Source organism: Pogoniulus pusillus, chromosome 2 (assembly GCF_015220805.1).
Source record: "Pogoniulus pusillus isolate bPogPus1 chromosome 2, bPogPus1.pri, whole genome shotgun sequence".
Classification (NCBI taxonomy): domain Eukaryota; kingdom Metazoa; phylum Chordata; class Aves; order Piciformes; family Lybiidae; genus Pogoniulus; species Pogoniulus pusillus.
This window is the reverse complement of record NC_087265.1, coordinates 48,667,515-48,689,129: the sequence shown is the minus strand read 5'-3', so window position 1 is coordinate 48,689,129 and position 21,615 is coordinate 48,667,515. Positions and strand designations below refer to the sequence as shown.

Below are 21,615 nucleotides of genomic sequence, written 5' to 3'. Positions count from 1 at the left end.
GGGCTGGATGAGCTTGGAGCTCTCTTCCAACCTGCCTGATTCTATGATCCTAATGACTCAAAGCCTATTCCCTCACTGGTGTGAGCTGGTAAAATGCTCACATCCAAGCTCAGGATTGTGCCAGGCAGGCAGAGCACAGGGAGCCTGTCCAAGGGCTTTGAGGGAATGCACAGTTAAGCCACTGTTTGAACAGCTTGGTGAAAGGGTTGGATTTTCAGCTGACAACAGTCCTGAAAGAAAAGGAAAATAAAAGAGATGGATGAAAACAATGCTCTCATTGGGAACTTCAGAGGCAGACAGGAAGGCTCAACTGGGCATGAGCTGTGCCCGGCAGAGCACAAGGTGACTTTGACTCTAACTGACAGTTTGAGAGAGGGAGAAATTAGTTCCAAGCCTGAGGAAATGTTCAGGGAAAAAACCACTTTGGATCAGTTCTGGGATGTTTTGTCAACCAGTGAAGTAGGGAGAATCTGTAGGAAGCTTCACTGGAAGCATCACTGGAAGGGAGTGGACAAAGGCAGCAGGGCTGCAGGGGGAACTCTGACTGACAGCTTGAGAGAGGGAGAAATAAGTTCCAAGTCTGAGGCACTTTGGATCAGTTTTGGGATGTTTGGGCAGCAGGTGAAGTAGGGAGAATGAGTAGGAAGCTTCACTGGAAGCATCAGTGGAAAGTGAGTGGACAAAGGCAGCAGGGCTGCAGTAGGAGTGGTCAACCAGAAGCACAGGGAGCATCTTCTGGGCCTGGAAAAGTGGCTGACTGTACCTCCAGAGCCAGTGGAAACTGTGCCACCCTGTGCCAGCAAGCAAACTACAGCCAGGGCAGGAGGCAGTTCTAGAGAGAAGCACAACCCATGGGGGTTTGAAGGACACAGAGATGTGAAGAGATGAAGGCATTCAGGAAAGCTGGAGAAGAAGAATGGGCTGCAGAGCTGAACTCCAAGGACACCGAATGGAAGAGCTCACAGTGAGGCATGTGCAGAAATCTTCTCCATAAGGAATATACCTGAGCATGGAAAGCATGCAGGGACTGGAAAGCCCAGGGGGCTCTTTGGATTTGCAGCTGGCTTAGAGAAGAAGCAAATCTGCACTAACACCACCAATAACATCACTGTAAAATAACCATGTAAAAAATCCCCTTGCTGGGGAAAGCAGCAGAGGCCACATCTGAGGGCCATTTGTCAGTGCACTGCCACAGCACACTGCTGGAACCACAAGTTTGGCAGGATGTTGGCTTTGTGACTCTTCTGGCCCTCATGCTACTGCCTCACCAGGGCAAACTCCAGGAGGAGTCCACAGGCCATGCAGCTTCTGGGGAAAACACTTTGTAACTCACCATCACAGAATCAAGCAGGCTGGAAGAGAGCTCTGAGCTCATCCAGCCCAACCTAGCACCCATCCCTGGACAATCAACCAGCCCATGGCACTAAGTGCCCCAGCCAGCCTTGGCTTCAACACCTCCAGGCACAGAGACTCCACCACCTCCCTGGGCAGCCCATTCCAATGCCAATCACTCTCTCTGACAACAACTTCCTCCTAACATCCAGCCTAGACCTCCCCTGGCACAGTTTCAGACTGTGTCCCCTTCTTCTGGTGCTGCTTGCCTGGCAGCAGAGCCCAACCCCACCTGGCTACAGCCTCCCTCCAGGTAGCTGCAGACATCAATGAGCTCTGCCCTGAGCCTCCTCTGCTGCAGGCTGCACACCCCCAGCTCCCTCAGCCTCTCCTCACAGGGCTCTGCTCCAGGCCCCTCCCCAGTCTTGCTTCTCTGGGCACCTTCCAGCAACTCAACATCTCTCAGCAATGGAGGAGCCCAGAACTGGACACAGCACTCCAGGTGTGGCCTGAGCAGTGCTGAGCACAGGGGCAGAAGGACCTCCCTTGTCCTGCTGCCCACACTGCTCCTCTCCTCACAGAGCTGTGCTCCAGGCCCCTCCCCAGCTTCATTGCCCTTCACTGGACACCTTCCAATTCAGCTCCTACCTGCTGCTGTTGTGCAAACAGGAGCAAGAGGCACCTACTGCCTTACCAGAATCTCGTGGCCATAGGAAATCTTCATCAGGACAGGGAGGTTATCAGTGCCAATGAAATCATGTCTAGGAGTGCAGGGAGAAAGAGAGGAAAACATCAGAAATCAACCCTGTGCCCAGGGTGGCAGAATCAGGATCACACAATACATTAGAGACAATTCACTTCCCAGCTAAAGAGTCACTGTTGCATAAGGGCCACTGAGAGAGGGAGGGGGACAGTTGTGTTTGAGTGGGAACAAGTGATGTGATATTGATTTTAGTCACACACCAGTCCAAGGAGCTATGTTTCTAGGCCAAGGCCAGTTGAAATGCCCACACTTCCCAGATCAGCTCTGCTGTGAAAGAGAAGCTTTCTTTGTGCCCTCCACATGACCACAAATCCTCACAGCTTGTGACTGTTTGGGTGTTCCCTGCCCCCCTACTCTTATGAAATCACCCAGACTAGACTCAGCCAGCTGGAAATTAAGGAATGAAGCTTTCTATTTGCAGCTTAGCACAAGATACAGGCAGATAGTTACAACCTACACATAAATATACCTGTTAAAGGTAATACAGAAACACAACAGCCCTCCCAGAAACCAGTCCTCAGGATGGGCTCCCGACCACCCTTCCACCTTCATTCCACCTATCCACCTTATCCCAGGGTTTGCCATGTGTGCAAAGTGAGCTTGGAGGGCCAGCAAGGGGAGTTAGAAAGCAGAAGGATTACACAGAAGCAGGCCAGGGAGAAAGCACAGGCACCAGCTGTGACAGAGACCCACACTGTGTTATCTGTGTTTGTGTCCTTGTTTTTATACACCTCAGCAAGCCTATGAGTGCAGCAGACATCAGCATTGTTTCCTTTTCATGGCCTAGAATCACAGAATCAAGCAGGTTGGAAGAGACCTCCAAGCTCATCCAGCCCAACCTAGCACCCAGCCCTGCCCAATCAACCAGACCATAGCACTAAGTGCCCCAGCCAGGCTTGGCTTCAACACCTCCAGGCACAGCCACTCCACCACCTCCCTGGGCAGCCCATTCCAATGCCAATCACTCTCTCTGACAACAACTTCCTCCTAACATCCAGCCCAGACCTCCCCTGGCACAGCTTGAGACTGTGTCCCCTATTCCAGCTAGCCTCAAACCAGCACACAGCTCCAGCTGCTAACAAAGGGTTTAGGTATCACTGTTTCACCCAAAGCCCAGGAGGTGCAGCATCTCCTTTGTCTCTTCAGCTGTCAGGTCAAGGCAGAGCAGTGTCCCCAGCACGTCACACTAAATGCCTTTTGCACTGCAGTGTAAAAGGACAGCAACAACATTTCTCCAAGGGAGACAAGGTTTGAGTGGGCCCAGAAATTGAACACACTCAGGGATTGTTTAACTTGCCCAGTCCCTGCTGGGCATGAGGAATGTGAAGGGAGAAGATTCAACATGGAAACAGAGGACTCAGATGGTATTTACTGTCCTGATGCACAGCATGAGCAGCTCTGCTATGAGGACAGGCTGCAAGAGTTGGGGCTCTGCAGCCTGGAGAAGAGGAGGCTTCCAGGAAACCTTCTAGTGGCCTTCCAGTATCTGAAGGGGACCTACAGGAAGGCTGGGGAGGGACTATTGAGAAGGTCTGGTGATGACAGGACAAGGGGGAAGGGGTTTGAACTTGAATAAGGGAGATTCAAAATAGATATTAGGAAGAAGTTCTTTATAGTGAGGGTGGTGAAACACTGGCACAGGCTGCCCAGAGAGGTTGTGGCTGCTCCCTCCATGGAGGTGTTTAAAGCCACTTTGGATGAGGCCTTGAGCAACCTGCTCTGGTGAGAGGTGTCCCTGCCTGTGGCAGAGCATTGGAACTGGATGATCCTTGAGGTCCTTTCCAACCTAACCCATTCTATGAATCTCTGAAGCTCTGAAGTACAGGAGCTTGCCATCACCTGTGTGAGAGCTGGACAGGTTCCTCCTCTCCTGGAAGAAGTTTCCCTGACTTTGGGGAAACACTGAAGAGCTCATTATCCTCAACTCTCATCTGGTGTAGCTCCTGGGGACTTAAATCAGCATCCTCTGCCCAGTGCTCCACGTCTATCTTCTGATCAGAAGGGAAGAGGAAGGCCCTAGGAAACCAATCAGTCTTTCAGCAACAGGGACACACAACTTCCCCAGGGCCATGAGGAGCATATTCAACCCAGCTAGGGTAAACCCTGCTGATGGACATACCACATTTCATCAGAGCTGACACACAGCACTCTGCCATTCTTGGTTTGCTCCCCCATCCAGACCCACCACCACATCTCAGGCACAGCTCCACAACACAAGCCACACCTACAAAATCCACCCTATTCATTTGCAGACACTTTGTGGCCCTCTGTGAGCAACCCTGGATGGACCCCAGGAAGGTGGCTGAGCTCCAGCAAGCACCACTTACCACTCCACAGGCACCACACCCTGGTTCACCAGCAGGAGCATCACAAGGGTAGGCTCTGAGCCTACTGAGGCAGCTCCAAAGTTGAAGTTCAGCATCAGAGGGGTGTACACTGGAGGGATCAAACGTGTGCTGGTCACAGGAGAGAAAGAAGAGATTCAGCTGAGGCAGGGAGAAGGGTTTTCAGCACATGACAGGGGAAAGAGTCACTCTGCTCTGGCACTCTTCTTTATTCTTCTCTCACTTATGTTGTTGGACCTTCTGACAGATACTAGACTGGACATGAGGCAGGGCTTCTGATTTTCACCAAGAAATCTTTACAGGTGCCTCCTGAGAGTGTGTGGTGCAGGAGTCCTGCTTAGCTGAGGTCTGATTTTGGCTCCCCTGTGCAAGGATGTCACTGACATACTAGAGCAGGTTCAATGGAAGCCCATCAAGACAGGTGAGGGCTGAAGCACACTTACAAGGGACAGCCAAGAGACCTGGGTTTGCTCAGCTTTATGAAGCAAGGGCTCAGGGACAGCAGCTGCACAAGTTGCCACACAAGATATTCCCATCTTAGCAGATGGCAGAAAGAAAGCTTTTATCCCATGTACAGATCATAGAATCAAGCAGGTTGGAAGAGAGCTCCAAGCTCAGCCAGCCCAACCTAGCACCCAGCCCTGCCCAACCAACCAGACCATGGCACTAAGTGCCCCAGCCAGCCTTGGCTTCAACACCTCCAGGCACAGAGACTCCACCACCTCCCTGGGCAGCCCATTCCAATGCCAATCACTCACTCTGCCAGGAACCTCCTCCTCACTTCCAGCCTAGACCTCCCCTGGCACAGCTTGAGACTCTGTCCCCTTGTTCTGTTGCTGTTTGCCTGGCAGCAGAGCCCAACCCCACCTGGCTACAGCCTCCCTGCAGGCAGCTGCAGACAGCAATGAGCTCTGCCCTGAGCCTCCTCTTCTGCAGGCTGCACACCCCCAGCTCCCTCAGCCTCTCCTCATAGGGCTCTGCTCCAGGTCCCTCACCAGCTTCGTTGCCCTTCTCTGGACTCCACCTGGCTACAACCTCTCTTCAGGTAGTCAAACAATTGCAGCCCCCCCCATACTCCACATATTGGCCCTATTTCAGTGTTCCTGCTTGGCCACTCACAGACTGCATTGCCCATGAGCCAGCAGCTGCCATCATGCACATCAAGGTCAGTGCTATCCTGGCATGCATTAAGAATGTGGTCAAAAGAGGCTCTCCTCCCTCTTTGCTCTGTCCTGGTGAGCTCACACCTGGAGTGTTGTGTCCAGGTCTGGGCTCTTCAGTTCAAGAAAGACAGGGAACTACTGGAGAGCATCCAAGAGGAGAACACAAAGGTGATGGACTGGAGCACCTCTCTTACTAGGAAAGGCTGACAGAGTGGATATTTTTGGATGGAAAAGAGAAGACTAACAGAGGATCTTCTCAACGCTGAAGAGTAGCTAAAGGGTGATGGAGAGGATGGTGCTGGGCTCTTTTCAGTGGTGCCCAGTGATAGGACAGGAGGTAATGGGTACAAAGTAGAGCACAGAAGGTGTCACTTAAATATAAGGGAAAAAAACCTTTATTTTGAGGGCAAAGGAGCACTTGATCAGGCTGCCCAGAAAGGTTGTGGAAAGTCTCCTGAGCAGGAGACTGAGAACCCACTTGGATGTGCTCCTGTGCAACCTGAGACCTCAAGCGACCTGCTCTAGCAGGAGGCGTCCCTGCCTATGGTGGGAGGTTAGAAGTGGATGAGCTTCCAGCTCCCTTCCAACCTAAACCATTCCATGATTCTACACCATGAAAGTGCTCAGACACTGCCATCAGCTGCTCAGACAGACTGTGGTTTTCTCTGCCCTTGGAGATATTCAACACTGAAGTGGACAAGGCCTCACCTGGTCATCTCTGCTTTGAGCAAGGAGTTAGATCAGAGACTTCTAGAGGTCTCTTGTAATTCAGTGAACCTTTGTTTCTCTCTAGGGAGAGAAGTAGAGGCGAGCAGCCGCCTGCAGGGGGTAGGATGGAATAAGAGAGCCAAGCAGAGCGCTGCTTCACAGAGCCAACAGCCACACCACCTCTGCCCGGCTCACGCAAGGGGCAGACGGACCCCTGGAGCCATCTCCTTGTCTCACCTGTGCCTTGTGGGAACTCTGTAGGTAAGCTCGCTGGGAGCCAGGTCTCGCTCCAGATACTGGTTCAGTGTGTGCAAGGAGAAGAGGCTCCAGAGCTGCAGCTTGCTGATGGCAGCAGCGCTGCCTGCCGCGCAGGCATCTGCGACGCGCAGCCTTGGGTACACACCTCTGGCCACAACGCGGCAAAGGGGCTGCTGCTCTGCTCTGCTGCTCCTCAGGTCTGCACCTTGGGGCAGAAAGAAACACCAGAGAGCACTCATGCACAGTGAAAGGGTGGCTGTGTGGGACAGCAGAGCGGAGAGAGGCCTTCCCCAGACACGACAGAGAAAGAGCAGGACTTGCACACAGGCTTTTCTTTGGCAGCTTCTGGAAAGCTCTAACCCACTGACTTGTAGTTGTGCTTTGATTGCTGCATTTAGAAGTCACCAAAAGGCTGTGAAAGTTTTTAACCAGAGTATTTACCTAGGTCAGTTCTGCACTGTGGGGAAACTCCCTTTTTTCTAGTCTAAGCCTACAGCTTGGCCATTTCATGCAGTGCCTCTTTGTCCTCACACTGAGAAGCATCACACAGCTGCTTACATCTTCTCCACAGCATCCATGTGCTGATGCCATTCTCCACTTCCCAAGCTGCAAATCCCTTGCATAACTAGTCTCTGCTTGTACAAACACTGTTGTCCACCTCTGAACACCCCTATTGCCCCTCTCCAAGTCTTTCCTAGTTGAATTGAGTTCTTCCCCAAGTGGGGCCAATCCAAACCTGCAAAAGCACTCTAGCTTCTTGCTGTGTGCATGAATAGTTGCATGAGGCTCTCACAATGCTTCAGGGCACATCACAAAAGCCCAAGATCACCCAGATGACCTTGTGACCACAGAAGTAGGAAACTTGCTACTCTCACTGTCTGTATCTCAATCATATTTAATCCCCAAAGGTGCAGCAAAAAAAAGGAAGCAGCAGGACAGGACCTGGCTCAGGTGAATTGTTCAGCCCAGGGATTTCTTTAGGCAGAACTCCTGTGCTGGCAATTGTTCAGCTCAGCCTATTGTGCACAGCCTACTTGACTGGAAGGGAAATGTCCAGTTCTGGGCTCCTCCATTGCAGAGAGATGTTGAGGTGCTGGAAGGTGTTGAGAGAAGGGCAGCAAGGCTGGAGAGGAGCCTGGAGTACATCCCTGTGAGGAGAGGCTGAGGGAGCTGGGGGTGTGCAGCCTGCAGCAGAGGAGGCTCAGGGCAGAGCTCACTGCTGTCTGCAGCTGCCTGCAGGGAGGTTGTAGCCAGGTGGGGTTGGGCTCTGCTGCCAGGCAAGCAGCAACGGAAGAAGGGGACAGAGTCTCAAGCTGTGCCAGGGGAGGTCTAGGCTGGATGTTAGGAGGAAGTTCCTGGCAGAGAGAGTGATTGGCATTGGAATGGGCTGCCCAGGAAGGTGATGGAGTCTCTGTGCCTGGAGGTGTTGAAGCCAAGCCTGGCTGGGGCACTTAGTGCCATGGTCTGGTTGATTGGGCAGGGCTGGGTGCTAGGTTGGGCTGGATAAGCTTGGAGCTCTCTTCCAACCTGGCTGATCCTATGAAAATCCTCATCTCTCACCTGTGGAGGTGCAGAGGGCATATCTGACTGCCCAGCTGTACTGCCGCCGGCGGGCTGGCCGGGCTGTTATTCGGACGAAAGCTTTTGACCTTGCAGGGATTGTCCCTCTGGAGTGTTCCAGCTCTAGAGCTGTAGGTAAAAAGAGATGGTATAGGCTTTCAGCACCACTCATCTTGTGCCACGCATGGGTTTAGCACTCAGTGCCCTAAGTCTACCTGCACTCGATCCACTGCCCCCTTGTGCCTAATCGTTAGGACCAGCTTCACAGCTTCAGGTATTGAAGTTGCAGCCCAGAAAGCCAAGCAGAGCCTGGGCTGCAGCAGGAGAAGTGTGGCCAGCAGGGCCAGGGAGATGATTCTCCTCCTCTACTCTGCTCTGCTGAGACCCCCACCTGGAGTCCTGCATCCAGTTCTGGAGCCCCTGGGACAACAGGGATGTGGAGATGCTGGAGAGTGTCCAGAGCAGGGCCAGGAGAATGCTCAGAGGCTGCAGCAGCTCTGCTGTGAGCACAGACTGAAAGAGTTGGGGCTGTGCAGGCTGGAGCAGAGGAGGCTCCCAGGTGACCTTCTGGTGGCCTTCCAGGATCTGAAGGGGGCTACAAAAAAGCTGGGGAGGGACTTTTGAGGCTGTGAGGGAGTGGCAGGAGCTGGGGGGAATGGAGCAAAGCTGGAGGTGGGGAGAGTCAGGCTGGACCTGAGGAGGAAGTTGTTGAGCATGAGAGTGGTGAGAGGCTGGAATGGGTTGCCCAGGGAGGTGGTTGAGGCCCCATGGCTGGAGGTGTTTAAGGCCAGGCTGGCTGAGGCTGTGTGCAGCCTGCTCTAGGGTAGGGTGTCCCTGGGCATGGCAGGGGGGTTGGAACTGGCTGCTCCTTGTGGTGCCTTCCAACCCTGACTGATTCTATGACTCCATTCCAAGTAGGGAATCCCAGACTACAGGTGTGAGCAGCTCACTGGCAGTTGCCAGCCCACCCTTGGCTAGCAAAGAACTGAGAACTTCCCTAGAGGAGATCCTCTGGAAAGGCAGCTAAGCATTGCACTACATTTTCCTGGGAAGCTCCTTTCTTTAGCTCCCTTCTCTGCTGGGAATTCATATCCTATTTCAAGGTCCAGATTGGGCTAACTTCAATTGTCAGGCTCTGGTTTATGCTTTTTTCCAGCAAGACAGAAGAGTCTTCTGTCACCCAAGAAAACAAGCAGACACCTCAAGGTACACCAGAGAATCAGTGCAAGCTAGCCAGCAAGCTTCTGAGCTCCTGAATTCATCCCAGAACTGTCTTGCAGAAAAGAGAGGAAGGCCAAGGCCCAGGCCCCAGCCCACACTCATCCCCTTACAGTACCCAGCGGATCGCTGTGGATCTCCTCAGGGTCACAGGGCTCAGTGATCTGTTGTTCCACGCTGAGGATGTACTGCAGAGAACAGATCCCATCATTCAGCAGCACAACGTTGCAGCTTTGCAGGTCACCAACTAGAAGGTTTCCAAAGTCCAGGTGCTCTTTTTCTGCCTGCAATTGAAAGGCACCGTGCAAAGGTCACTGCTACGCAGCGAGTGCGGCGCCCGAGCGCAGCCGCTGCTTATCTCACCACCTGTGAGCCCTTGGCACACACAGCCTCCTGCAAAGGGCTCCCTACATTGTGTGGGACCTATCATGCCCTTGGAGATGTTGGAACAGGGCTGCAAGAGGCTCAGCCTCTCCTCCTGCTGTTACTGGGCTGCTGGCTGGGTAGGATGCAGCACATCTGGGGCCGTGAGGACGCTGTCTGGTCAGCTGCACCCAGGACAGCATGTCCATACCTCCAGGAATGCACTAAAAATCCTCCTCTCTCTTGGCTCATCAGCCACTTGCATGCAATTTACAGTGACTAAACACCTCTAAGACATTTCTACCCTGGGTAATGACTTGCAGAGTATGATTTAATTTAGCTCTGGCTCCTTAAGAAAGCTGTCTGAAAACAAAGGTGGCTGCACAGAATGCAGACAACAGCAGGGGAGGCAGGTAGATATGTCCTGGTCTTCTAGAAACCAGATTGCCCAGCAGAACAAACGGAGAAGACAGAATGAGAGGTGTCCCTTGGGTGTTCCAAGGAGCCAAAGGTGACTCTGGAAGACAGGAGTCAAGAGTGGTTCCAGAGGATTTGGGCAGATGGCATTGGAACTGACTGGACACTTCTATCATGCTGCTGCCAGCAGGCTGCCAGGATCAGCTCAGTCACCTCCCCTGAGAGCAAACTGGTTGCCTGCAGTACAGATTATGCAAAAAGGGGAACCCTCTACATCCAACCCTAGCAACTCTCCTACTGCCCAGTGGGCTCCAGTTCACAGGCTCACAGGATGTTAGGGGTTGGAAGGGACCCAAAGAGATCGAGTCCAACCCCCCTGCCAGAGCAGGACAATGCTATCTAGCACAGATCACAGAGGAACACATCCAGACAGGCCTGGAAAGGCTCCAGAGAAGGAGACTCCACAACCCCCCTGGGGAGCCTGTGCCAGTGCTCTGTGACTCTTACAGTAAAGAAGTTCCCCCTTGTGTTGAGCTGGAACCTCCTGTGCTGCAGCTTACACCCATTGCTCCTTGTCCTATCCCAGGGAGCAGTTCCTTACCCTGATGGTGCCCAGAGCTCCCTCTCCAACGATCCGTAAGGCATAATGGACGCTTCTGGGAGAGGCAGAGTCTGGAGTTTTCCTCCTCACCAGCACCCTGGCATGCAACAAGTACTTGGTCTCCTTGTCAGGAGTAAAAGTCCATGCCTGAGCCTGAAATCACATGAAGGAGAGCACTCACAGCAGCTCCAGACCAGACCCAAGCCTATCACCTGCAATGGTTATCATAGAATCAAGCAGGTTGGAAGAGAGCTCCAAGCTCATCCAGCCCAACCTAGCACCCAGCCCTGCCCAAGCAACCAGACCAGGGCACTAAGTGCTCCAGCCAGGCTTGGCTTCAACACCTCCAAGCACAGTGACTCCACCACCTCCCTGGGCAGCCCATTCCAATGCCAATCACTCTCTCTGCCAACAGCTTCCTGTTTGGACAAATCCACACGGTGGGAACCTGCACAACTGCAGCTGCTAGCAAGCAACCCAAGCTAAGACCCTGACTAGTGTTCTCTGACTTCAGGCAGCCTCCACATTTCTGCTCTAAACACTCCAAAGCTGTCTTGTAGAGTGCAAAAGAAAGCTTCAGCACAACCTGACCTTACTTACCATGGCTTCATGGGGCTGGAGGATCCCTGTAGAGGGGCTGACAGACAGGACCTTCCTGCCATGCTGACGGATCTTCCACGTGAAAGCCATGGGCAGCCTTGTGCAGTTTTTGATGCTATACATTCGTGTAGAGGAGGTCCCAATGCAGACAGGCTTGAAGTACAGATTTCCACCACCTTCTAAGAGCAACAGAAGAGACTCCCCACAACTCCAGAGAGCAACCTCCTGTGGGATGAAGGGAAAAGTAACAGACATCAGCTGCCTCTGGAAGGGCCCTGCAAAAATGCTGCTCCTTCCAAGAGAGAATTAAAAACACATTGTAGGAGGACATGAAGGACATTAGGTTGCACTGTCAAGGAGGGCCCTGTGCATAGTACAGTGCATTCCAGGAGATGGAAACCAAAAGGAACAAGGGGTACAGGCTGCCTGGCACCACAAGAACCTTCTACCTGCAATGTTGACCCCATTCCTGCTTCCAAAGGGAAAAATCCAAATTAACCATTAGGAAATATAACAGAGATCATAGCACAAGTCAGACTGGATGTGAAGAGGAAGTTGTTGAGCATGAGAGTGGTGAGAGCCTGGGATGGGTTGCCCAGGGAGGTGGTTGAGGCCCTGTTCCTGGAGGTGTTTAAGGTCAGAGTGGATGAGGCTGTGGGTAGCCTGATCTAGGGTAGGGTGTCCCTGGCCATGGCATGGGAGCTGGAACTGGCTGATCCTTGTGGTCCCTTCCAACCCTGACTGGTTCTTTGATTCAATATGAAAATACTAGAAGGGAACAAGACTTGGCTCACCATCTTCTACTTCCCTCTCCTTACCTTGGTGTATCCAGGAAAAGAGTTCAGCTGCAAAGGCAGGACAAGCTGCTGAGGGACTGTGTCAACTGGGTGAGTGCAGAGGAAGAAAATCTTGTGGCATCCTGGAATGATGTGTCCTGAACAGGGCTTGACCAAAACAGAGGGACAGGCAGCTTGGTTCACACTGAAGGTTATTGGAGCAGTGCCTGTGTTGGAAAGCAGCATACTGCAGTAGGTGTCAGTGTTAGGAGCCACAGGAGGAAAAGCCTGGGGGAGAAAAGGAAGAAGGGCTGTATGCACTGTGTGTAGAAAGGCAGCTCAGATACAGTCTGCATATCCTGGACTACCTGATAAGATTTTCCAAGAGGTTCTCCAGACTATTCTTACTTCCTAGGGTCAGATCTCACTTTATGTCATAGGGGAAATACTTTCTTGTCCTACAGAAACCAAAGGAAGAGGCAGGGAAACCTCTGCTCCACCTTGCAACCACTTCTCTTCCACAAGTGTGAATTCCCCATGCTACCTTCCCCTCTGTGCATGGAGAGTATCTGAGGCTCCTGGGAGGCGACCAAGCACCCTTGTCAGTACCTATGTCCACTTAGCAGAGAGCAAGGAGACCCCAACATCTTTCCTTTCGAGCCAACGAGATGTTCAGTGCAACTTGGCACTCCCAAGTGTTATCCCAGGTTGCTGGGATGGTAAGGCAGGAAAAAAAGCATTCTACTCCTGTACCAAAGCACAGGTCTCCACATTAGCAGAAAGCAGCTAAGCCACACCTCAGGGTCATGCAATGGGAGGTAAACACTGAGTAGCTCAGCAATGAGCCAAGCACTGATCAGCTACACACCTTGGGGACATCCAGCCTGTACTGCGGGACGAAGTGCTCCCGTCCTGCCTCAAACGTGTGTGCTCTCAGGCTGACACTCAGGCACCAGGGTGGACAGATGGTGGCATCCTCCTGAATGTTGCTGTAGTGTCTCAGCACCTGCAGGCACACAAGGGACAGAAGGGAGTGGGTGCAGGCAGAGTGTGACAAGGTGCAGGTGTGATGCCATGCAGCCATTAGCAGGGCAGCCATGGGGCTGAGGAGCTGGCTCTTTCAGGGGAGAAGGAAGGACCACTGCCAGATGGGAAACATGAGTGATGCTATTGTGTGATACTCCTTAGGGAAGGAAGGTCTACAGACACCCTCATGCAGTTTGGGATACCTGAAGGTGCTGAAGGTAGCATTTAACAATGAGACACTGAAAATAATGATCTGTCCTTTACCCAAGCCTAAGAAGAGATCATCTAGTTCCAACCCCCCACCATAGGCAGGGACATCTCCCACCAGAACAGGTTGCTCAAGGCCTGAGATGGTGAGAGGTACTCTCCCTGCTGCCATCCCAGCAGCCATACCCAGGCTCTGTCTTGTACTGGTCTCACAGTTCTGCTGTGATGCTTTCCTGTGGAGGCCATTCTGCTCCCTAGGCAATGCTCCAGGCACTGCCTGTCTTTTAGCCACAGTAACACTAACTCATTCCCTCTTCCTGCTGCTGGGCTGGGCCCCAGGATGCTCACCTGTGTGGGGGGCTGGGTGGTCCCAATGGCAATGGGTGTGAAGAGATTCTATGATTCCTATTCTATTCTATTCACATTCACTGGGGGTACAAGCAGATGTAACTGTCCATAGCCATGAGCTGTGGCTTGCTGTGCTGGCTTACCTTTGCCAGAACACAGGTGAAGGAGAAATGTCAATCCACAAGTGTGCCAAAACGGTGGCCAAAGGAGTTGGTGAAGATGCCAGCTTGAGGGATTCAAAGTGTAAGCTTCTATTTGGATTTTATCTCCTCTAAGTGCTTCACCCTGTGAATAGCTGCTTGCCAACCCCCCTCTGGAAACTGGTGTGAGTAATACCTACTAACCTTGTAGAAGGCAAAGCCTTCCAGCTCTGCTGCATAGAGGCTGTTGAGCTGAGTGGGCTGGAAGAGGACACGGAAGGCTGAAGACTTCAAAGGTGGGATGTCACACATCTCAGGGCTCACTTGGAAGGTGCTGCCGTGGCTCAGGGTCCAGACAACAGTGATATTTCCTTTGGTGTGGTTGGTCACGCAGAGGGGGAGTGGTTCTGCCTTGCAGAGCGGCACACAGCAACCAAAATCATGCTCCCTGGGGCTGACACTCACATGAGGAGGGAACAAAGCCAGGTTGCAGCTTACACCATCGTAGAAATATTCAGTCATGGAGTTGGCTTCAAAGTTTTCTTTGGGAGGTTTGTCCTGAGGGACCTACAGGATGGAAACAGCTCAGTGTGAGCAGGGGAAGTGTGCCTCTGGGAGACACCAGGCACTACAGTCCCAATGGCCTTCACAAGCAGAGAAGCATGCAAGATGCACTTCAGTAACAGTTCTCAGGACAGCTCAGTTCAGGCTTCAAGGAGGCTCCTGTTTGTAAGCCAGCCCTCACTCCAACACTGCACGAAGCAAAACATGCTGAGAACAAGTTCAACCCAGAAAATGGCTCAGTGTAAGACCCAGCAAACAAAGAGTGCTGATGTCCTGGTGTGTGTTTGGAACACTAACAGAAAATCACTCTGGCATCTTCTAGATCTGTCTGGTCTGTGCAACAGAAGCCTGATATCTACAGAGAACAGCCTGGGAGTATCTCAGCATCATAGAATCAGCCAGGTTGGAAGAGAGCTCCAAGCTCAGCCAGCCCAACCTAGCACCCAGCCCTGCCCAATCAACCAGACCATGGCACTAAGTGCCCCAGACAGGCTTGGCTTCAACACCTCCAGGCACAGAGACTCCACCACCTCCCTGGGCAGCCCATTCCAATGCCAATCACTCTCTCTGACAACAACTTCCTAACAACATCCAGCCTAGACCTCCCCTGACACAGCTTGAGATTCTGTCCCCTTCTTCTGTTGCTGGTTGCCTGGCAGCAGAGCCCAACCCCACCTGGCTACAGCCTCCCTGCAGGCAGCTACAGACAGCAATGAGCTCTGCCCTGAGCCTCCTCTGCTGCAGGCTGCACACCCCCAGCTCCCTCAGCCTCTCCTCACAGGGCTGTGCTCCAGGCCCCTCCCCAGCCTTGCTGCCCTTCTCTGGACACTTTCCAGCACCTCAACATCTCTCTTGAACTGAGGAGCCCAGAACTGGACACAGCACTCAAGGTGTGGCCTGAGCAGTGCTGGGTACAGGGGCAGAAGGACATCCCTTGTCCTACTGCCCACACTGCTCCTGAGCCAGGCCAGGATGATATTGGCTTTCTTGGCCCACCTGGGCACACTGCTGGCTCATGTTGCCCAGGTGGCCAAGAGAGCCAGTGGCATCCTGGCCTGGCTCAGGAACAGTGTGGCCAGTTTAGATCAGATTCCAGGAAGAGCAACTCATACCTCAGGAGGCAGCATGAGGGCTCCCTTTTCATCCACCTGCAACTTCCCATCCTTCAGCATCACACTCAGGATATCAGGGGGGTAGAAGGTCAGTCCCCTCATCGCATTGGTTCGGAACCAGGAGAGGTGCCTGGCCTGAAGGAGGGCTGGCTTAGCTGTGTCTGAGTGGCAGGTACCAAAAAAATCCACAAAGATGGGCTCCTGGAAAAGCACCAGAGAGAGAATAAACTGCCCTGCTGTGAGCCCTGTGAGACTCACACCATCCCAGCAGCACGCTTCAGGAAGCACGCCTGGGGAAGGCTTAGCATCTGCAATGTTAGACTGTGGTGTACTTTATTTCTTGCTAAGGCTCAAGAACTTCCTTAGAGCTGGAGTGAAAGTTGAAGGCAACTGGTGCATAACTGTGCAGCTAAATCTTAATCAAAGACCTAACTGAGCAGGAGCTTCTCGTACCTGATGGTGGACAAGGCACACCACTCTGCGGTGATAGCTGATGGGGTGAGTAGGTCGAAAGGTCACCTTCAGCACTGCTGTGCTTGTGCCCTCCAAGACTCCACAAGGGCAATCCAAAGAGAAAACACTCCCCCTGCCATCAATATCAAATTGGTAGTAGGCTGGGACATCTGAGATGTTGCTGATTTTCAGTGTCTGCATCAAACTTTCGCCAAGGCTGATCCGGCCAAAGTCCAAAGCATGTTGGTGAAGAGACACTAAAGCACCTAGGACAATGACATGCAAGACAGATGTTAGACATGTCACAGCTGTTTGTCAACATGTTACAAGCCACTGCTGCACTTAACTGATCTTCCTGAACCAGACCTATCTCATCAGCAAAACCATCAGTCCTAGCAAACAGCTGGGCAGTCACTTGCAACAGCCTCACACCTTCCTTATGGAGCAAGGCTGGAGGTGGGGAGGGTCAAGCTGCACCTCAGGAGGAAGCTCTTCAGCTTGAGCGTGGTGAGAGGCTGGAATGGGTTGCCCAGGGAGGTGGTTGAGGCCCCATGGCTGGAGGTGTTTAAGGCCAGGCTGGCTGAGGCTGTGTGCAGCCTGCTCTAGGGTAGGGTGTCCCTGCCCATGGCAAGGGGATTGGCACTGGCTGCTCCTTGTGGTCCCTTCCAGCCATGCCTGATTCTATGATTCTCAAGCAAACCCAAATAGGGCAGCAGGGACAGCCTGGATCCCAGCAGAAGGTAAGTCTGCCACTGAGGGCTGTGACAGCCCCTAGTCCTTCCCCAGGCTGCAGCCCTGCCCCTGCAGTGCTAAGCAGAAGGACACCAGGAAAAGCAGGAAAGCTTTCATTCTGGTACCTTGACATGATCCAACCACCTTCAGGACAGTCTGCAGGAGGCTTCCAGCAGATGAAATAGTGAAGTAGTTGGTACTGTGCTCTCCTGCTGTCTGGGGCTGAAATCGTATGGACAAGACCAGCTTCCCTTTGGCAGGAACAACACCTTGGGACACATCACAGGAGAAAACATGGTCTGGAAGCCAAGGATCTTTTGCTGTTTCTATCCTGCATGGTGCATCAACCTGCAAGCAAAAACCAAATAGCAGCCAGGGTTGTTCTGAACGCAGAACAGGAGGCAGTGAGGAACTGCAGCTTTCAGCAGAGCTCAACATCATCAAGAACAACAAAGCCACTGCAGGCCAGTACAGAAATGCTGTGCAAACCTCTGCAGCTGTGTCCTGCTGGAGTGCTGCTGGCAGCAGGCTCCCACAGTATGTTCAGAAGTCTGCTGGTTGGAATAGAATCACAGAATCATAGAATCAGCCAGGTTGGAAGAGAGCTCCAAGCTCATCCAGCCCAACCTAGCACCCAGCCCTGGCCAATCAACCAGATCATGGCACTGAGTGCCCCAGCCAGGCTTTGACTGAACACCTCCAGGCACAGTGACTCCACCACCTCCCTGGGCAGCCCATTCCAATGCCAATCACTCTCTCTGCCAGGAACTTCCTCCTAACATCCAGCCTAGACCTCACCCAGTACAGCTTGAGACTCTGTCCCCTTGTTCTGTTGTTGCTTGCCTGGCAGAAGAGACCAACCCCACCTGGCTACAGCCTCCCTGGTAGCAGGAAACACAGCTCAAGGAGCCAAGAGTACAAGGGCCAAAGCAGCCTAAGTGGTTGCTGTGCCCAGAGGGACAGACAAGCAGATAACTTATTTCCCTCCTTCCACAGTTTCCACTCATCTGGGGATCTTGTTTTCACAAAAACACAAGATTGGACATCTGATGCCTTCATCACACTCTTTTAAAAAGGCCCTGATCCTTGTCTGGGGATGCTGAGCACTACTGCAGTGTGCATAATAAGAGTACTACAAATGATTATGTCTTTGCCACTCCCAAACTGCAAAGCCTGTGGAGGAGTCAGAAGTGTTGTCACCTATGTCAACAGCCTCTTTAGCATATTCATCTTTCAACAGGCCGAGCTGGCACAGAGAAGGTGGTGCTCAGGTGCAGCCCACTTGATTTTGAGAGCAATTCCAGAATCAGTCAGGGTTGGGAGGGACCACAAGGATGAGTCAGTTCCAACCCCCCTGCCATGGCCAGGGACACCCTACCCTAGAGCAGGCTACCCACAGTTGGGGCTGTGCAGTCTGGAGAAGAGGAGGCTTCCAGATGACCTTCTGGTGCCCTGCCAGGATCTGAAGGGGGCTACAAAAGAGCTGGGGAGGGACTTTTTAGGCTCTCAGGTAGTGACAGGACTGGGGAGGATGGAGCAAAGCTGGAGGTGGGGAGAGTCAGGCTGGACCTGAGGAGGAAGTTGTTGAGCATGAGAGTGGTGAGAGGCTGGAATGGGTTGCCCAGGGAGGTGGTTGAGGCCCCATGGCTGGAGGTGGTTGAGGCCAGGCTGGCTGAGGCTGTGTGCATGGCAGGGGGGTTGGAACTGGCTGCTCCTTGTGGTCCCTTCCAACCCTGACAGGTTCTATGATGCTATGATTCTAAGTTTAAACCCATTACCCCTTGTCCTGTCATTACAAGACCTTGTCAATAGTGCCTCCCAAGGGAGGGACTCACAAGAGGCTTCCCACAAGTAGTCTCACTCTCCACATACCACAGACATGTTGACGATTTCAACACACTTCTCCACAGTTGTCCCCAGTGGCACTGATCCAAAGCACAGTGTATCCCGAAGCATTCCAGGCTGTGCACCTTCATGTTCCTCCCCTGCCACACTCACTCTCAGGTAGGGGTATTTTGCTGTTGAAAGGAATCATATACTAGGTTAAGAAAGAGAGGTGAAATCTCTATCCTTGGATATTCAGTGCTCAACTGGACAAGCCTCTGCTTCACCTCGGCTAACTCTGAAGGTGAACCTACTCTCACAGCTGGCCCTGCTTTGTAATGGGTGATTTCCCCTCCAGCCCAAATTTACTAGACTCAGAGTCACATAGAATCAGTCAGGGTTGGGAGGGACCACAAGGAGCAGCCAGTTCCAACCCCCCTGCCATGCCCAGGGACATCCTACCCTAGAGCAGGCTGCACACAGCCTCAGCCAGCCTGGCCTTGAGGCCCCATGCCTGGAGGTGTTTAACCACCTCCCTGGGCAACCCATTCCAGACTCTCACCACGCTCAAGCTGAAGAACTGCCCCCTCACATCCAGACTGAATCTCCCCACCTCCAGCTTTGTTCCATTCCCCCTAGTCCTGTCACTCCCTCAGAGCCTAAAAGTCCCTCCACATCTCTTTTGTAGCTTTTTGTCAGTTGCCACACAAAGCACAGAGCAAAAACTTGCTAAGAAAACCTTTGCTTTAACCTAGCTTGTACCCAGAGAGCTGCAGAAATCTCTCTCTGGCTCTGGCAGGGACAGACAGGAGAGACTGAGCATAGACCAAGTCAGGACTTTCTGGAGACTTTTGCTTTGTGCCAATGAATTCCTCTTGTTTCTTTCCCTCTCTACTTAAGCAGGCTCCAGAAATGCTGGTTTGGCCAAGGCACTCCCTGTGCCAGAGTCTCTTCTGACCACACTTCCAAAGGGGCAAAAGCACATGAGAGCATTTCCCAGACCACACTCAATCCCTGGGCTTCGCCACCGAGTGGAGCCAGCTGTTGAGCACAGCCGCAGAGCACAGCCCTGTGGAATGCTGTCCCACTTAGGCATGACAAACACTTCTTACACTGCTATATGCAAGAAACTCACCCAGGGCTTTCAGCTGGATTGTCCTTTTGTGTTTCTTTTCCCTTCCCAACCAGCATGTTCCTGACACATCATAACCTGCTGCCACCTTGGGTTGGAAGACCACCTTGACCATGCACTCAGCACCTGGGTCCAGCACGCCGTGGTCAGGAACCATGTAGAAGGGGCTTGGTGTCTCCCAGGCAAACGTGGTGACCAGATCACTAGGGCATGGAGACAAGGTTTTGAGTGACTGACCCTTGGCTGACTGCACAACCACACATGGGACTGACCTTCCCTAGTGGGTTACTTGGGTAGGATGGGAAGCACCCACTGCTGAATGGCAGAATCTCTGGCACACAGAATCAGAGAATCAAGCAGGTTGGAAGAGACCTCCAAGCTCATCCAGTCCAACCTAGCACCCAGCCCTGACCAATCACCCAGCCCATGGCACTAAGTGCCCCATTCAGGCTTTGCTTCAACACCTCCAGGCACAGCTTGAAACTCCTACTCCCCTGCAGTGAGTAGCACAGACTTTCCCTAGGGCTCCAGGCTGCCTTTCATCTGTTAAGTGAGGCAAAGCCATTATGTGGCTAAACTTATTCCAACTCTTCTGATTCTCCTAAATAAATGAATTGCCCAGAAGCACCCTTGGGAAGATTTTCCCCACCCAATTAGAACCCAAATGTAACTCATTACTATAGAGTTCTGGGTGGGGCTTTCTGGAAACAAAATTAACTGCCTATTTTCTAATTGCTGCCTCCTTAATTGCCCCAACTAAATCAAATGGTTCTCAGCATATGCTGGCAAGGTGCCAAGATGTGCCCACCCTAGAGCAGGCTGCACACAGCCTCAGCCAGCCTGGCCTTAAACACCTCCAGCCATGGGGCCTCAACCACCTCCCTGGGCAACCCATTCAAGCCTCTCACCACTCTCATGCTCAATAACTTCCTCTTCACCTCCAGCCTGACTCTCCCCACCTCCAGCTTTGCTCCATTCAGTCTGTGCTCACAGCAGAGCTGCTGCAGCCCTCTGAGCATCCTCCTGGCCCTGCTCTGGACACTCTCCAGCATCTCCACAGCCCTCTTGTCCCAGGGGCTCCAGAGCTGGATGCAGGACTCCAGCTGGGCTCTCACCAGAGCAGAGCAGAGGGGGAGAATCACCTCACTCAACCTGCTGGCCACACTGCTGCTGCCTCTCCCACCATGAGCTCAGAGGAAGCAGAGCTATGCTGCCCGTCGAGGCAGCCAGCAGGTCTAACAACAACTGGGATGAGCTGAACTCATTGGAGGCTCCAAGCAGGTGCCAAAGCACCTGACAAAACCGAAGGAGGATCTGCACAGCCACCCCTCACTCACCCGAGGTTGCGCACAGGGAACGGTGTCTCCGTGACGTTGTGGACGGCACAGGCAGGCAACTGGAGAGCAGCTGGGAAGGACAGGCAGAGCCGTGGCAGCAGAGCAAGTAGGGTGACAGAGAATTCACCCTCGGCCTTCTGAAAGCAGATGCTGTCTTCATACTCCCTCTGTGCAGAAAAGAGCAGTCAGAAGGGCTCCACCTTGCAGGTAATGCAGCCATGGACACAGAATCATGGAATGGTTTAGGTTGGAAGGGACCTCAAGGATCATCCAGTTCCAACCCCCTGCTATAGGCAGGGACACCTCCCACTAGAGCAGGTTGCTCAAGGACTCATCCAGCCTGGCCTTGAACACCTGCAGGGAGGGAGCAACCACAACCTCCCTGGGCAATCTGTGCCAGAGTCTCACCACCCTCACTATAAAGAACTTCTTCCTAACAGCCAGTTTAAATCTTCTCTCTGCCAGCTTAAACCCTTTCCCCCTTGTCCTGTCATTGCCAGACCTTGTCAATAGTCCCTCCCCAGCCTTCCTGTAGCCCCCTTCAGATACCTGAAGGCCACTCTAAGGTCTCCTCGAACCCTTCTCTTCTCCAGGCTGCAGAGCCCCAACTCTCTCAGCCTGTGCTCACAGCAGAGC

At 52.8% G+C, this 21,615-nt stretch overlaps 1 protein-coding gene across 6 annotated transcripts in view; it reads right to left on the bottom strand.

The window, feature by feature from the left end:
- CFAP65 (cilia and flagella associated protein 65) overlaps positions 1-21,615 on the bottom strand; it is a 40,518-nt gene that overhangs the window by 14,239 nt on the left and 4,664 nt on the right. For 4 of the 6 annotated variants that reach the window (XM_064164996.1, XM_064164985.1, XM_064164948.1 and 1 more), the window contains exons 3-19: positions 20,980-21,146; positions 19,646-19,845; positions 18,559-18,704; positions 16,812-17,034; positions 15,955-16,220; positions 15,502-15,702; positions 14,030-14,392; positions 12,973-13,110; positions 12,147-12,392; positions 11,329-11,553; positions 10,729-10,881; positions 9,466-9,631; positions 8,130-8,258; positions 6,549-6,774; positions 4,423-4,551; positions 3,935-4,111; positions 2,027-2,093 (exon numbers count right to left, since the gene is read on the bottom strand). In XM_064164996.1, the coding sequence (XP_064021066.1) occupies positions 2,027-2,093; positions 3,935-4,111; positions 4,423-4,551; positions 6,549-6,774; positions 8,130-8,258; positions 9,466-9,631; positions 10,729-10,881; positions 11,329-11,553; positions 12,147-12,392; positions 12,973-13,110; positions 14,030-14,392; positions 15,502-15,702; positions 15,955-16,220; positions 16,812-17,034; positions 18,559-18,704; positions 19,646-19,845; positions 20,980-21,146 (3,222 nt within the window). The remainder of the gene's footprint in view (positions 1-2,026; positions 2,094-3,934; positions 4,112-4,422; positions 4,552-6,548; positions 6,775-8,129; positions 8,259-9,465; positions 9,632-10,728; positions 10,882-11,328; positions 11,554-12,146; positions 12,393-12,972; positions 13,111-14,029; positions 14,393-15,501; positions 15,703-15,954; positions 16,221-16,811; positions 17,035-18,558; positions 18,705-19,645; positions 19,846-20,979; positions 21,147-21,615) is intronic. The other 2 variants (XM_064164966.1, XM_064164975.1) reach the window with 2 other exon arrangements.